Genomic DNA, 15,070 nt, shown 5'->3' with positions numbered 1-15,070 from the left:
CCTGGGAATGGGGCTGTGATCCCAAAAGGGCTGGGGGAGGATGCTCAGAGTGGACAGGAACCATCCCACACCTCGGTCCCAGGCTGGGATTGCAGGGTGGGACACAGGGATGGTGCTGGATCCCTCCTTTCCCCTAGGAGATCAAATTCCAGGCTGGAATCTCGCAGTGGGACACAGGGATGGGGCTGGGTCCCTCCTTTCCCCCAGGACAGAGCAAATTCCAGGCTGAAATCTCACAGTGGGACACAGGGATGGGGCTGGATCCCTCCTTTCCCCTAGGAGAGCAAATTCCAGGCTGGAATCTCGCAGTGGGACACAGGGATGGTGCTGATCGCTGCCCCCTGAGCTCTGTCAGGGGTAATTAAGGGCTAGGCTGTTCCAGTATTAATTAACCGTCTCCCTCTTAACCTCTGAGCGCTCCTCAGACAGCGCCGGTTGCTATGAAAGAGGAGGAAATGAGCGTGGTGGGGAGGGGGAATTAGCGTTTTTTCTCTTAATCAGCAGGAGCCTGCTTAATTGGGCCTGCCACCTCCTGCTTCCCGCTGCTGGGAGCTGCTGCCTTGCAGGGATGGATGAGCTCAGCTCCAGGAGGAGCCGTGGGATAACGGGGCTGGGGATGGGCAGGGATCCCTGCTGGATGGAGCAGCAGAAACGCTCTGGGTGGGAGCTTGGGTGTCCCAGTGTCCCCATCCCTGTGTCCTTCCATCCGTGTGTCCCATTCCTGTGTCCTTCCATCCCTGTGTCCATCTCTGTGTCCTTCCATCCCTGTCCCATCTGTGTCCTTTCATTCCTGTGTCCCATCCCTGTGTCCTTCCATCTCTGTGTCCATCTCTGTGTCCTCCCATCCCTGTGTCCATCTCTGTGTCCTTCCATCCCTGTGTCCGTCTCTGTGTCCTTCCATCCCTGTGTCCATCTCTGTGTCCTTCCATTCCTGTGTCCCCTCTCTGTGTCCTTCCATCCCTGTGTCCATCTCTGTGTCCTTCCATCCCTGTGTCCCATCTCTGTGTCCTTCCATCCTTGTGTCCCCTCTCTGTGTTCTTTCATTCCTGTGTCCCTATTCCTGTGTCCCATCCCTGTGTCCTTCCATTCCTGTGTCCCATCCGTGTGTCCCCATCCTTGTGTCCCATCCGTGTGTCCCATCCCTGTGTCCTTCCATCCCTGTCCCATCTGTGTCCTTTCATTCCTGTGTCCCATCCCTGTGTCCTTCCATCTCTGTGTCCCATCTCTGTGTTCTTTCATCCCCATGTGTCCCATCCTTGTGTCCCATCTGTGTCCTTTCATCCCTGTGTCCCATCTCTGTGTACTTCCATCTCTGTGTCCTTTCATTCCTGTCCCATTCCTGTGTCGCTTTCCTGTGTCCCATCCCTGTGTCCTTCCATCCCTGTGTCGTTTCATTCCTGTCCCATTCCTGTGTCCCATCCCTGTGTCCCATCTCTGTGTACTTCCATCTCTGTGTCCTTTCATTCCTGTCCCATTCCTGTGTCGCTTTCCTGTGTCCCATCCCTGTCCTTCCATCCCTGTGTCCCCATCCCGATGTTCCCCCCATCCTGCCCCTCTCCCCCCCTCCCTGCAGCTGGGCCACAAGTCCCTCCCGAGGTGGGGACATTCTGGCAGTGTCACTGCTGTCCCCGAGGTGCAGTTGGTGCCTGTGGTGCCCTGATAGTGCCGGGAGCTGCCCTGGGGGTGCTGCTGGTGGGATAAGGAGGGCCAGGCAGGGGGGGTTGGTTCTTTGGGGTTGTGCTGTCCCTGGGGCTGGGGCTGGAATCGGGGTGGTTTGGGACAGGACAGTTTGGGACAGCTCTGGGGCAGGAGTTGGGGCAGTTTGGGACAGCCCTGGGGCAGTTTGGGACAACCCTGGGGCTGGAATTGGGGCAGTTTGGGACAACCCTGGGGCTGGAATTGGGGCAGTTTGGGACAACCCTGGGGCTGGAATTGGGGCAGTTTGGGACAAACCTGGGGCTGGAATTGGGGCAGTTTGGGACAACCCTGCGGCTGGAATTGGGGCAGTTTGGGACAACCCTGCGGCTGGAATTGGGGCAGTTTGGGACAGGACAGTTTGGGACAGCCCTGGGGCTGGAATCGGGGCAGTTTGGGACAACTGTGGGGCTGGAATTGGGGCAGTTTGGGACTACTCTGGAGCTGGAATCGGGGCTGTTTGGGACAGTCCTGGGGCTGAAATTGGGGCAGTTTGGGATGGGGCAGTTTGGGACATTTCTGGGGCAGGAATTGGGACAGTTTGGGACAACTTTGGGGCTGCAGTTGGGGCAGTTTGGGACTGCTCTGAGGCTGGAATTGGGGCTGTTTGTGATGGGGCAGTTTGAGACAACTCTGGGGCTGAAATCGGGGCAGTTTGGGATGGGGCAGTATGGGAGAGCTCTGGGGTTGAAATTGGGGCTGTTCATGCCATCCTTGTGCTGATTTGGTGCCTTTCTGTGGGGTTTCTGAGGGCTGGTGCACCCCCTGTGTTCCGGGATCAGCCATGGGCGTTCTCCCTCCTCCCTCCTGTCCCTCCCCAGCCGGCTCTGCCACCCCTGGGCCCCATCTGGGGCAGATGCTGCCGGAGTGGCCGTTCCCTTGATGCTCTTTATTTATTTTGCCCTCAGAAAGATTTTATTTTCTCTCCATGAGAGCCTCCCCTCGCAGCCTTTTTGCCTCTGGAGTGCCGGGAGCTTCCCTGGAGCTTGGGAACACAGCTAACCCTGGCTGACAAAAAGCCCTTTTTCCCTCTGGCCTGTGCTGTTCCCTTCATGTCCCTGTTTGTCCCTAGAACTCTGAGATGCCAGCAGGGAATCCCAGCCCCCAAATCCCTGAGGAATGGGGGAGCTGTGGGATGCTCATGGTCCCTGCTTGGCCTCATTGAAGTGTTTTTAAGGCTCCTCTGTCCTTGCTGGGGGGTTGTGACCAGGGCGGCAGCTCTTGGGGACACTGAGAGCCACTTGCTGCCCTCAGGGAGCCGCCTCAGAACAGGTCATTAACGGAAAAGCCTCAGTTTCTGAGAAACTCTCAGGTTTTGGTGGTTTCTCTTCACTTCCCTTTTGTATTTCGTGGTTCCTGTGGCATCTCCCAGCTAGTGCAGAGCCCACGGGGTGCTGCAGCCCCTTTCTCTATTGGCGTATTGGGATATTGGGAATTTGGGATATTGGGACATTGGGACATTAGGATTTTGGGATATTGGGATACTTGGATATTGGGATATCAGGATTTTGGGAATTTGGGATATTGGGAATTTGGGATATTGGGATATTTGAGGTATTGGGATTTTGGGATATTTGGATATTGGGATTTGGGGAATTTGGGACATTGGGACATTGGGATATTGAGACTTTGGGATATTGGGACTTTGGGATATTGAAATATTTGGATATTGGGATATCAGGATTTTGGGAATTTAGGATATTGGGACTTTGAGATACTTGGATATTGGGATATTTGGACATTGCGATTTTGGGATATCAGGGTATTGGAGTATTGGGATATTGGGATATCAGGATATTGGGACATTGGGATATTTGGACATTGGGATATCAGGATATTGGGATATCAGGATATCAGGATATCAGGATATTGGGATATTAGGATATTGGGATATCAGGATATTGGGATATTGGGATATTTGAATATTGGGATATCAGGATATCAGGATATTGGGATATCAGGATATTGGGATTGTTCCCTACCTGCCAGCAGGGCGGGGAGCGATGCTGGGGCCCCCACGTCCTGCCCAGGGGAGGAAGCAGCTGTTTCCCACTGCTGAGGGGTATTTTTAACCCAAAATGAATGGGAGGGTTTGTCTGGTCTGAAAGTGAAGAACCACCTGCGCTCCTTTCCTGCCCGGCCCCGCAGCTGCGGCTTTTCCCCGCTCCACACTCCGAGCTCAACTTCTCACCCAGGAATTCCTGCCCCAACCACGCTGACACCAAATTCTCCCTAAAAAATCCCCTCCTTGGGGCATCACCGCTCCCTCTCCCACCCCATGGGGCGCCTCGCTCCTTCCCAAGCCCTCCTGACGCCGATATTTTTGTTTCCCACGGTTGTTTTCGCAGCTCCAGTTGCTGTGGTATCCAGGGAGCCCTCCTCCTCCTCCTCCTCCTCCTCCTCCTCCCGCTGCAGGAGCTGCACGCCGGGCGTTGCTAAGGTCGCCTCCGCGGTAACATGCACATCCTGTTTACACCTTCATCCCGACAAGTTGGGCTCGGCTAGAGCCGCCCGTTCCCCCCGGGAAGCCCCCAGGGAAGCCCCCAGGGAAGGGGCCACACGGAGCATCCCCCCCCGGAGCCGCCGGAGCCGCGAGCGAGGCCGCGCCGGGAGCGCCGCGCCGGGGGCACCGGCACCGTGACAAGATGACGAACAACGTGGCCGACCACCACCCCGGGAACTCAGTGGCCGAGGGCAGCCATGAGGGGGACTTTGGGTGCTCCTTGGTGGAGCTCAGGAACCTCATGGAGCTGAGGAGCGCCGAGGCCGTGGCCCGGATCAACGACTCCTATGGAGGCGTCCAGAACGTCTGCAAGAGGTTGAAGACGTCGCCGGTTGAAGGTGAGTGGGCTGGGGTTGTCCCCTCTGGTGTTGTCACCTTCAGGATGGGGCCAGGTGAAGGTGACACCTGATGGTGGTGTCTTCCATGGTCTGGGGTTGTCACCTCTGAGGTTGTCACCTCCAGGATGGAGCCACATGCATGTGATGTCCAAGGGTGGTGGCTCCCAAGGTTTGGGGTTGTCACGTCCAGGATGGAGCCATGTGAAGGTGACATCTGATAGTGGTGGCTCCCAAGGTCTGGGGTTGTCACCTCTGGGGTTGTCACCTCCAGGTTGGAGCCATGTGAAAGTGACACCTGAGGGTGGTGGCTCCCAGAGTCTAGGGCTGTCACCTCTGGGGTTGTCACCTGTGGAATGGAGCCATGTGAAAGTGATGCTGGAGGGTGGTGGCTCCAGTGGCTGTCATGTGGTCTGGGATTGTCTCTTTTGGGATGGAACCACATGAAGGTGGCACTTAAAGATGGTGTCTCCAGTGGCTGTCCCATGGTCTGGGGTTGTCACCTCTGGGGTTGTCACCTCTGGGGTTGTCAGGGATGTGGGTTGGGGTTTGCAGCTCCTCCCCACAGCCCAGGTGCTGCTCCAGCTGTTCCCTGTTTAATCATTGACAGAGTGGGAGGGGAGGTGTAAAGGTTAGAGGGCGCTGGCGAGGTGGCCAGGTGCCACCTTCAGCTGTTGGGGGCACTTTGGGTCAGGGACAGGAGCAGTGAGTCCCCAAAGGGCCCAGGTCCCTCCTGGACTGAGGATTCTCCAAGGCAAACCTGGACACTGCAGCTGGGGTGGTGGCAGTGACACCTGGGGTCACCTCTGGGAGGGTCTCAGGGTGTCACCTCTGCCCTCACGGGCTAGGCTGGCTTTTGGGGTCCCCTCATCAGCCAGGCTGGTGGCACTGGTGGCACAGCAGTGGAGCCTTCCCTGGCACTGAGGGGGTGCAGGGGGCAGAGAGTCCCTGGGTCCAGCTCTGAGGGGATTCCTGGGGCTGTGGGATGGGGACTTGGCCCTAAAACTGGGATGGGACTCAGCCCTAAAACTGGGATGGGAACTCAGCCCTAAAACTGTGGAATGGGAACTGATCCCTGGAGCTGTGGGGTGCTCTAAAACTGTAGGATGAGGACTTGGCTGTGACAGTCTGTGGGATGGGAGCTCAGCCCTAAAACTGGGATGGGAACTCAGCCCTAAAACTGTGGGATGGGGACACAGCCCTGGAATTTACGGATGGGAGCTCAGCCCTAAGACTGTGGGATGGGGACACAGCCCTGGAATTTAGGGATGAGGGCTCAGCCCTAAAACTGTGGGATGGGAACTCAGCTCTGGAGCTGTAGGACGGGGACACAGTCCTAAAACTGGGATGGGGACTCAGCCCTAAAACTGGGATGGGGACTCAGCTCTAAAGCTGTGAGATTGGGACACAGCCCTAAAACTGTGGGATGAAGACTGAGCCCTAAAGCTGTGGGATGGAGACTTGGCCCTGGAGCTTTGGGATGGGACTCAGCCCTGAAACTGTGGGATGGGGACTCAGCAGTGACAATCTGTGGGATATTTTTAGTGCTGCAGGGGGGGATTTGCAGCTTTCCAGCTGCGAGCGGGACCGGGAAGGACAGACAATATCGGGATGTCGTTAGAGAAGGGGGGAAGTCCCGGTGGAAACACAAAGCCCAGGTCACAAACAATGTGCTCAGCCCTGCCAAAGTGGGATCACGCTGCAGTGGGGCGGGAGGAGAGGCGGGAGGAGAACCCAAAAGGTTCTTGTAGGGGAGGTGAAGGGTTCAGCCCCACCCCGATGCCCCTGGGATGTCCCTCCCGTGGAGCTGAGCTGCCCCAAATCCCAGAGAGCACACAAAGGGTCTCTGCTCCAGATCCTCGGGGATTTTTGGGAAGAGGAGAACCCCAAGGGGACCTGTGGCACCTCTGTCTGACCCCACTGTTTGTCCCCATCCCCATTCTCATTGTCCCTCTGCTGATCACCCCTCTGGGGTGGCACAGGGCCTCGTCCTCCTGTGTGTCACCAGCCCGGGGTGTCCTGCCAGCACCCCTGTCCTGCTGTAGGATCCGTGCCCTGGAGTGCTCTGATCCCACCTGGACCCATGGGGACCCTCGGTGCCACCCTGTGCTGCAGGCCTGGCTGTCCCCTCTGCAGCCTGGCACTGTCCTGGCTGTCCTCTCTCCAGCCTGGCACTGTCCTGCCTGTCCCCTCGGCAGCCTGGCACTGTCCTGGCTGTCCTCTCTCCAGCCTGGCACTGTGCTGGCTGTCCCCTCTCCAGCCTGGCACTGTGCTGGCTGTCCCCTCGGCAGCCTGGTACTGTCCTGGCTGTCCTCTCTCCAGCCTGGCACTGTCCTGCCTGTCCCCTCTTCAGCCTGGCACTGTCCTGGCTGTCCTCTCTCCAGCCTGGCACTGTCCTCGTGGGCAAACACTGTCCCCCAGAGCCCCCCTTAGGTGGCCCTTGGGGTCCCCAGCCCCGGTGTCACTTTGGGGTCTGCTGGTTGTGGCAGCTCCAGCTGTGCCCCAGGAGGTGCCAGCAGACCCCAAGCCCTCGGGGCAGCTCCCAGAGTGGCTTTGGGGTGTGACTGCACTGAGTCACCCGTGTCCCCTGGGTGCCAGCACAGCCACCCTGACTCACCCAGGGCTGCCACTCCCCAGCCCCGTTCCTGCAGGGAGGCTCCTTGTGCCACTGTCCCCAGGCAGATGTGGCACTGGTGACAGCTCCCTGCTGTCACATGTGGCCTCCATCCAGAATTTCTGCCCCATTTCCCTGCTAATCCTGCCCCAGAGCCTGCAGTGGCCCCATGGGTGGCACCTGCCCAGGGCTGCTGCTCTTTGTCACCTTTGTCACCTGCAGTGGCATTTGGGCTCTTTGTCACCCTCCCTGTGCCAGCACAGAGCCACCAAACCTCCCCCAGTTCCCCAGGGAGGGTGGGGGACAGCCCTGGGATCGTTCCCATGGGTGGGATCTGCTTTGGGACCCCTGGCTGCCCTGTGCTGTGGGGCTGTCCCATGTCCCCATGTGTCCCCATGTGTCCCCACGTGTGTCCCCACGGCTCCATGGCCATGAACGACATTTTCCACCCTCTGCTGGAGAATCCGGGCCGGGACATCCCAGGATCCTGCTCAGCCTCCTCGTCATGGCTGGGTGGGGACAGCGAGGCTGCTGTGCCAGCTGCCAGCTGTCCCCTCCCTCCGTGCCAGCTGCCAGCTGTCCCCTCCCTCCCTGCTGTCCCCTCCCTCCCTGCAGCTGGGCTGGAGCGGAGTGGGATCGATCCTGCTGCTTCCTCCTGCTGCAGGGACACGTGGGGACACATGGGGACACGGGGCTGGCATGGGGGTGTCACTAGAGTGACATGGGGTGGGCAGGGAGGTGTCCCCACAGAGTGACACAGGGCTGGCAGGGAGGTGTCCCCAAAGTAACAAAGGGTGGGCAGGGAGGTGTGACACAGAGTGACATGGGTGGGCACAGAGGTGTCCCCAAAGTGACACGGGGCAGGCATGGGAGCGTCCCCAAAGTGACACAGGGTGGGCACAGAGATGTCCCACAGAGTGACACGGGGCTGCCACAGAAGTGTCCCCTCCAGAGTGACATGGGGCTGGCACAGAGGTGTCCCCAAAGTGACAGGGGCAGGCATGGAAGTGTCCCCAGAGTGATAACAGGGTGGGCACAGAGGTGTCCCACAGAGTGACATGGGGCTGGCAGGGGATGTTCCACAGAGTGACACCGGGCTGGCACAGAGGTGTCCCCAAAGTGATACCGGGCTGGCACAGGGGTGTCCCCCCCAGAGTGACACAGGGCTGTCACCAGAGTGACATGGGGCTAGCACAGGGTGTCCCACAGAGTGACACAGGGTTGGCATGGAGGTGTCCCACAGAGTGACATGGAGCTGACAGGGAGGTGTCCTCAAAGTGACACAGGGTGGGCACAGAGATGTCCCCAGAGTGACACGGGGCTGGCAGGGGATGTCCCCAAAGCGACGGGGGTGGGCAGGGAGGTGTCCCCAGAGTGATAACAGGGTGGGCAGGGAGGTGTGACACAGAGTGACATCGGGTGGGCACAGAGGTGTCCCCTGAGTGACACAGGGTGGGCACAGAGGTGTCCCCACAGTGACATGGAGCAAGCAGGGAGGTGTCTCCAAAGTGACATGGTATCCTCAAAGTGACACAGGGCTTTGGGAAGGGCATCCCCTGGAATGACGTGGAGCTGGCAGGGAGGTGTCCCCCCAGAGTGACACAGGACTGGCACGGAGGTGTCCCTGGGAATGACTCGGAGCTGTCCCCTGAGTGCAGGACCCGGGTCCCCTGTCACTGCCAGGCTGCTCCAGGCACCACCAGGATGTGCCCAGGGCCGTTCCTGGAGCATCCCGGGACCTGGCAGTGACCCGGGGACATCTTAAGGTGGAGCAGGAGGGGGTGGGGGGGGTCCCTTAAGGTGGTGCTGGGGACACAGCGGTGTCACACTGCCACTGTCACCATCGCTGCCTCATGGCCTGGCACCCCTGCAGCATTTATGGCGTTATTAGGGGTGGCAGTGTCACTTTGCCACTGTCACCCACTGCTGCCTGGTGGGACCCCATGAGCATTTATGGCTTTATTAGGGGTGGCAGTGTCACTTTGCCACTGTCACCATCACTGCCTTGTGTCCTGATACCCCTTCAGCACTTATGGCTTTTTGGGGGTGGCTGTGTCGCATTTCCACTGTCACCCACTACTCCCTCCTGGGACCCTGTCACCATTCATGGCTTTGTTTGGGGTGGCTGTGACACTTTGCCATTGTCACCCATCCCTCCATCCTGAAACCCCATGAGCATTTATGGCTTTGTTGGGGCTGACTGTGCCACTTTGCCAGTGTCACCGTCACTGCTCCCTCCAGGTACCCCCTCAACATTTGTGGCTTTATTAGGGATGGCCATGTCACCATTGTCACCCATTGCTGGCCCATGTGTTGGAACTCCCTCAACATTTATGGCTCTGTTTGGGGTGGCCCTGTCACTTGGCCACTGTCACCCACTGCTCCCTCCTGGGACCCTGTCACCATTTCTGGCTTTATTGGAGGTGGCCACATTGCCACTGTCACCCGTGGCTGCTGGCAGGCTCTGAAGGGCCTCAGGTTCCCTTTTATTCCCCATCCTCACTCCCAGCTCTGTGTCCTGCTCCCTCCATGCCCAGATCCCAGTTTGGACCCAGTGTCCCCAGGCCTGGGAGAGGCTCCCACAGCTCCAGGGGCTGGCACGGGACAGGGCTCAGGTGCCACGGGCACTGCCAGGGCCAGAATTGCCCAGATTGCCCAGAATTGCCCAGAATTGCCCAGAATTGCCCAGATTTACGGCTCATTTGATGTAAACAAGGCCACCAGTCTTGGTGCCAGCTGGCAGCACCTGGGTGGGCACTTGCCAGGGTGCAGCCTGGTGTCCCCTGACTGAGGGTGACAGTGGTACAGCGCTGCTGCAGCCTGGTGTCCCCTGACTGAGGCTGTGTCAGTGGCACAGCACTGCTGCAGCCTGGTGTCCCCTGACTGAGGGTGACAGTGGCACAGCACTGCTGCAGCCTGGTGTCCCCTGACTGAGGGTGACAGTGGCACAGCACTGCTGCAGCCTGGTGTCCCCTGCCCAGATGTGACAGTGGCACAGCGCTGCTGCAGCCTGGTGTCCCCTGACTGAGGGTGACAGTGACATTCTCCAGGCTGCAGGCTGATACATTATTTATTTGTTTGTTTATATTTTGGTTATTAATTATTCATATTTTTATTTATTTATATCTTGGTTTATTTGTATATACTTTATATATTTATATTTAATGTTTTAATATTTATTGAATTAGTTTATTTATTTATATTTTGATTAGTTTATATATTATATTCGTTTATATATTATATACTAATATATTATCTTTATTGCATTATTTAATTAATTCCTTTGTCTATACTTTATTCATTTATAATTTATTTATTTATACTTTAATTATGTTTTATAATTTATATATTATTTATTTATATTTTAGTTGTTTATACTTTATATAATTTCTATTATTTATTTGTCTCTATTTATAGGTTTGTTTTATTGATTTGTTTATACTTTATTTATAGTTTACTTTAATTTAATTTTATTGATTTGTTTATACTTTATTCATTTTATATTTTCCTTTCCTTTCCTTTTCCTTTCCTTTCCTTTCCTTTCCTTTCCTTTCCTTTCCTTTCCTTTCCTTTCCTTTCCTTTCCTTTCCTTTCCTTTCCTTTCCTTTCCTTTCCTTTCCTTTTCCTTTTCCTTTTCCTTTTCCTTTTCCTTTTCCTTTTCCTTTTCCTTTTCCTTTTCCTTTTCCTTTTCCTTTTCCTTTTCCTTTTCCTTTTCCTTTTCCTTCCCTTCCCTTCCCTTCCCTTCCCTTTCCCTCTTTCTTTCCACCTCGTCTCCCCTCTGCCAGCACCTCACCTCCTCTGGGCTGAGCAGGGAGCTGCTCCTGGAGGAATTGCACAGGGCCAGCAGTGGGATTTGCCCTCACCCCTGTTCTCCCCACCCCTCCAGGCCTGTCTGGGAACCCCACGGACCTGGAGAAGCGGCGCCAGGCCTTTGGGCAGAACTTCATCCCCCCCAAGAAGGCCAAGACGTTCCTGCAGCTGGTGTGGGAGGCGCTGCAGGACGTGACGCTGATCATCCTGGAGATCGCAGCCATCATCTCGCTGGGGCTGTCCTTCTACCACCCCCCGGGAGGGGACAACGAGCGTGAGTCCCGGGGCTGGGGACACCGGGGTCTGCCCCCTTCCCTGGGGGGGTATCCTGGGATCTGCCCCTTCCGTGTGGGGATGTCCTGGGATCTGCCTCATTCCTTGTGGGAAAAGGGGTTTGAGATGGGAACTGTGGGATCTGCCTGGTTCCGTGTGGGGATATCCTGGAATCTGCTCTATTCCCTGTGGGGATATCCTGGGATTTGCCCCATTCCCTGTGGGGATATCCTGGGATCTGCCCCCTTTCCTTTGGGAACAGGGGTTTGGGATGGAGACTCTGGGGTCTGCCGCCGTTCCTTGTGGATGCAGTCTGGGATCTGCTCTGTTCCTTGTGGGAGCACGGGATGGGGACTGTGGGATTGCCTGGTTCCCTGTAGGGATATTCTGGGATCTGCCCCATTCCTGGTGAGGGGACTCTGGGATCGACCCATTCCCTGTGGGGATATCGTGGAATCTGCTCTATTCCCTGTGGGGGTTTGGGATGGGGACTGTGGGATCTGCCCCTGTTCCTTGTGGGAGCACTCTGGGATCTGCCCCTTTCTCGGTGGGGATATCCTGGAATCTGCTCTATTCCCTGTGGGGATATCCTGGGATCTGCCCCCTTCGCTGTGGGAGCACTCTGGGATCTGCCCTGTTCCTTGTGGGAGCACGGGTTTGGGATGGGGACTGTGGGATCTGCCTGGTTCCCTGTAGGGATATCCTGGGATCTGCCCCATTCCTGGTGAGGGGACTCTGGGATTGACCCATTCCCTGTGGGGATATCGTGGAATCTGCTCTATTCCCTGTGGGGATACCCTGGGATCTGCCCCATTCCCTGTGGGGGGACTCTGGGATCTGCCCTGTTCCCTGTGGGAGCACGGGTTTGGGATGGGGACTGTGGGATCTGCCCTGTTCCCTGTGGGGATATCCTGGGATCTGCCCTGTTCCTTGTAGGAGCAGGGGTTTGGGATGGGGGCGTTGGGTGGTGGCATTTCCCCATCTTTGGGGTCTTTGGGGGAGGAGCAGTTATCCAATGGGGAGTTCTTTCAGGGCAGTGTTTGGAGTTATCCAGTGGGAACTCTCTCGTGTGGGGTTATCCCAATGGGAGTTCTCTCCTGTGGGGCTATCCCATGGTTTCTCTCCCAGCAGTGTTTGGGATATTCCATGGGCTCTCTCCTGGGCAGTGTTTGGGGTTATCCGAGCAGGAATTCCCTGCTCCAGGCACTGTTTGGGGTATCCCATGGGCTCTCTCCCAGCAGTGTTTGGGGTTATCCCATGGGAACTCTCTCATATGGGGTTATCCCATGGTTTCTCTCCCGGGCAGTGTTTGGGGTTATCCAAGCAGGAATTCCCTGCTCCAGGCAGTGTGTGGGGTTATCCAAGCAGGAATTCCAGGCAGTGTTTGGGGTTATCCAAGCAGGAATTCCCTGCTCCAGGCAGTGTTTTTGGTTATCCCTGGTCTCTCTCCCAGGCAATGTTTTTGGTTATCCAAGCAGGAATTCCCTGCTCCAGGCAGTGTTTTTGGTTATCCCATGGTCTCTCTCTGGGCAGTGTGTGGGGTTATCCAAGCAGGAATTCCAGGCAGTGTTTTTGGTTATCCAAGCAGGAATTCCCTGCTCCAGGCAGTGTTTTTGGTTATCCAAGCAGGAATTCCCTGCTCCAGGCAGTGTTTTTGGTTATCCCTGGTCTCTCTCCCGGCAGTGTGCGGGCAGTCCACGGGCGGCGTGGAGGACGAGGGCGAGTCGCAGGCGGGCTGGATCGAGGGCGCTGCCATCCTGTTCTCGGTCATCATCGTGGTGCTGGTGACGGCCTTCAACGACTGGAGCAAGGAGAAGCAGTTCCGGGGCCTCCAGAGCCGCATCGAGCAGGAGCAGAAGTTCACGGTGATCCGCAAGGGCCAGGTGATCCAGATCCCCGTGGCCGAGATCGTGGTGGGCGACATCGCCCAGATCAAGTACGGTGAGTGGGGCTGGGCTCCCCCCTTGGAACTCTGAAGCAGAGTAGAAACTTCCCAGAGTGGAAATTCCATTTTGATTTAGGTGAAATGTACGTTTTTGAGTTGTCTGTAGTTAGGAAACAGCCTGATTGCAAAAGTCTAGGCTCGGAGAAACTATCACCATAGGACACAAAAGAACACAAGCTGTTCTCAAGGTGAAGAAGAAAAAAGGAAGTTTATTTTCTGATTCTAACATTTATAGTTTTCTAAAAGTGACAGTGGATTGGAGGGTGACAGTGCCACCTCTCCAATGACACTGGACAAACCAACAGTGCATTGTGGCGGGCGACATCGCCCAGATCAAGTACGGTGAGTGGGGCTGGGGCTGTGCTCCCCCCTTGGAGACTCTGAAGCAGAGTAGAAATTTTCCACAGTAGAAATCCTAATTTGATTTAGGTGAAATGTACGTTTTTGAGTTGTCTGTAGTTAGAAAACAGCCTGATTGCAAAAGCCTAGGCTCAGAGAAACTATAGGACACGAAAGAACACAAGCTCACACCACTGTTCTCAAGGTGAAGAAGTTTATTTTCTGACTGTAACATTTATAGTTTTCTAAAAGTGACCGCGGACTGGAAGGGTGACAGTGCCACCTCTCCAATGACACTGGTCCATCAACGTTCTCCTCCTCCATAAAGGAATGCAAAACAATGAGTTATTTACAGAAAGTGTGTGAGAAAGCTCACTAGAAGAATGTCAACATCAGAAAGCTTAGAAAATCTTAAAAAACCAGAGTGACAAGAAACTGCTTCAGTGAAAGACAGAGACGAAGGGGAGGAGACAGAAAGTGATAGAGAAAGACAGAGAGACTGCTGTGAGAGCAGGTCAGCCTGACCTAAGAATTCTTTCTGATAAAGAAGAACTAGCAGCAAATGTCACGTGAAATTGGTAAAAGTGAAGGTGTATAAACCTATTGTGAAATTTTATGCATATTTATTTTTATTTTTTGCATATGTATTGAGAGGGGGATAAAAAGGGACCTGGAGTTCCCAGAGGTACCCGTGTCGTTTTAGGAGAATGATTCCCACACGTGTCCAGCGCTGTAATAAACATCCCGACTTTACAACTCTCACAAAAGTTGTGGAGTTTTGATTATCTCCACAAAACACCTCCTCCCTCCTTCTCCAGCCCTTCTTCCTTGAGCACAAGCAGCAGCTCCTCTGGTTGCTCCATGGAAATGGTGCCTTGGAGGTGATGGAGCTCCATGGCAGCATTTTCATGGAGTATCCATCTCCAGTAACCACTGGAGCTCCACTCACCTTCTCTCTTTGCCCTGGAGCTTTAAGAATCTGCTGCATCAAAATTAAAATATTGTATTAGTTTGTGTTATTTTATTTTCCCAACCTTATCCCTGTTGAGGGTGTTTCCTTTTCCAGGAGGTTTTGAGGAATATTTCCTCATCCAGGAGAAGTTGCTGGATATTTTTGTATTCAGGAGATGCTGGGGAATATTCTTTTATCCAGGAAATGCTGGGGAATATGTCCTTATCCAGGAATTGTTGGGGAGCATTTCCTCATCCAGGAGGTTTTGGGGAACATTTCCTTATCCAGGAGATGCTGGGGATTATTTCCTTACCCAGGAGTTGTTGGGGGTTATTTCCTTATCCTGGAGGTGCTGGTGGATGTTTCCTTACCCAGGAGCTGCAGCCCTTGGGATCAATCAGGCCCTGCTCCTCCTTTCCCAGGGGGAATATTCCTCCCATTCAGGAAGGAGATTGATCCAACACCGTGTTTGTTTTCCCAAGGGCCCAATTCCATACTTGGCAGATGGATGTGGTGGATTTTGGATGCATCAGGAGCTCTGGGAAGGATTCGTTAAAACCAGATGGGGAAACACCAAGTAAAATCCTCCCCAGGAGTCTGCAGC

At 55.3% G+C, this 15,070-nt stretch overlaps 1 protein-coding gene across 5 annotated transcripts in view; it reads left to right on the top strand.

The window, feature by feature from the left end:
• Positions 1–15,070, top strand: part of ATP2B4 (ATPase plasma membrane Ca2+ transporting 4) — a 62,811-nt gene that overhangs the window by 21,592 nt on the left and 26,149 nt on the right. For all 5 annotated transcript variants that reach the window (XM_058819472.1, XM_058819471.1, XM_058819470.1 and 2 more), the window contains exons 2-4: positions 4,044–4,536; positions 11,034–11,231; positions 12,914–13,171. In XM_058819472.1, the coding sequence (XP_058675455.1) occupies positions 4,341–4,536; positions 11,034–11,231; positions 12,914–13,171 (652 nt within the window). In that variant the 5' untranslated portion in view covers positions 4,044–4,340. The remainder of the gene's footprint in view (positions 1–4,043; positions 4,537–11,033; positions 11,232–12,913; positions 13,172–15,070) is intronic.

The sequence above is a fragment of the Ammospiza caudacuta genome, chromosome 24 (assembly GCF_027887145.1).
Source record: "Ammospiza caudacuta isolate bAmmCau1 chromosome 24, bAmmCau1.pri, whole genome shotgun sequence".
Lineage (NCBI taxonomy): Eukaryota > Metazoa > Chordata > Aves > Passeriformes > Passerellidae > Ammospiza > Ammospiza caudacuta.
Note: the sequence above shows the minus strand (reverse complement) of the source record. Positions and strands in the feature narration are given on the sequence as shown.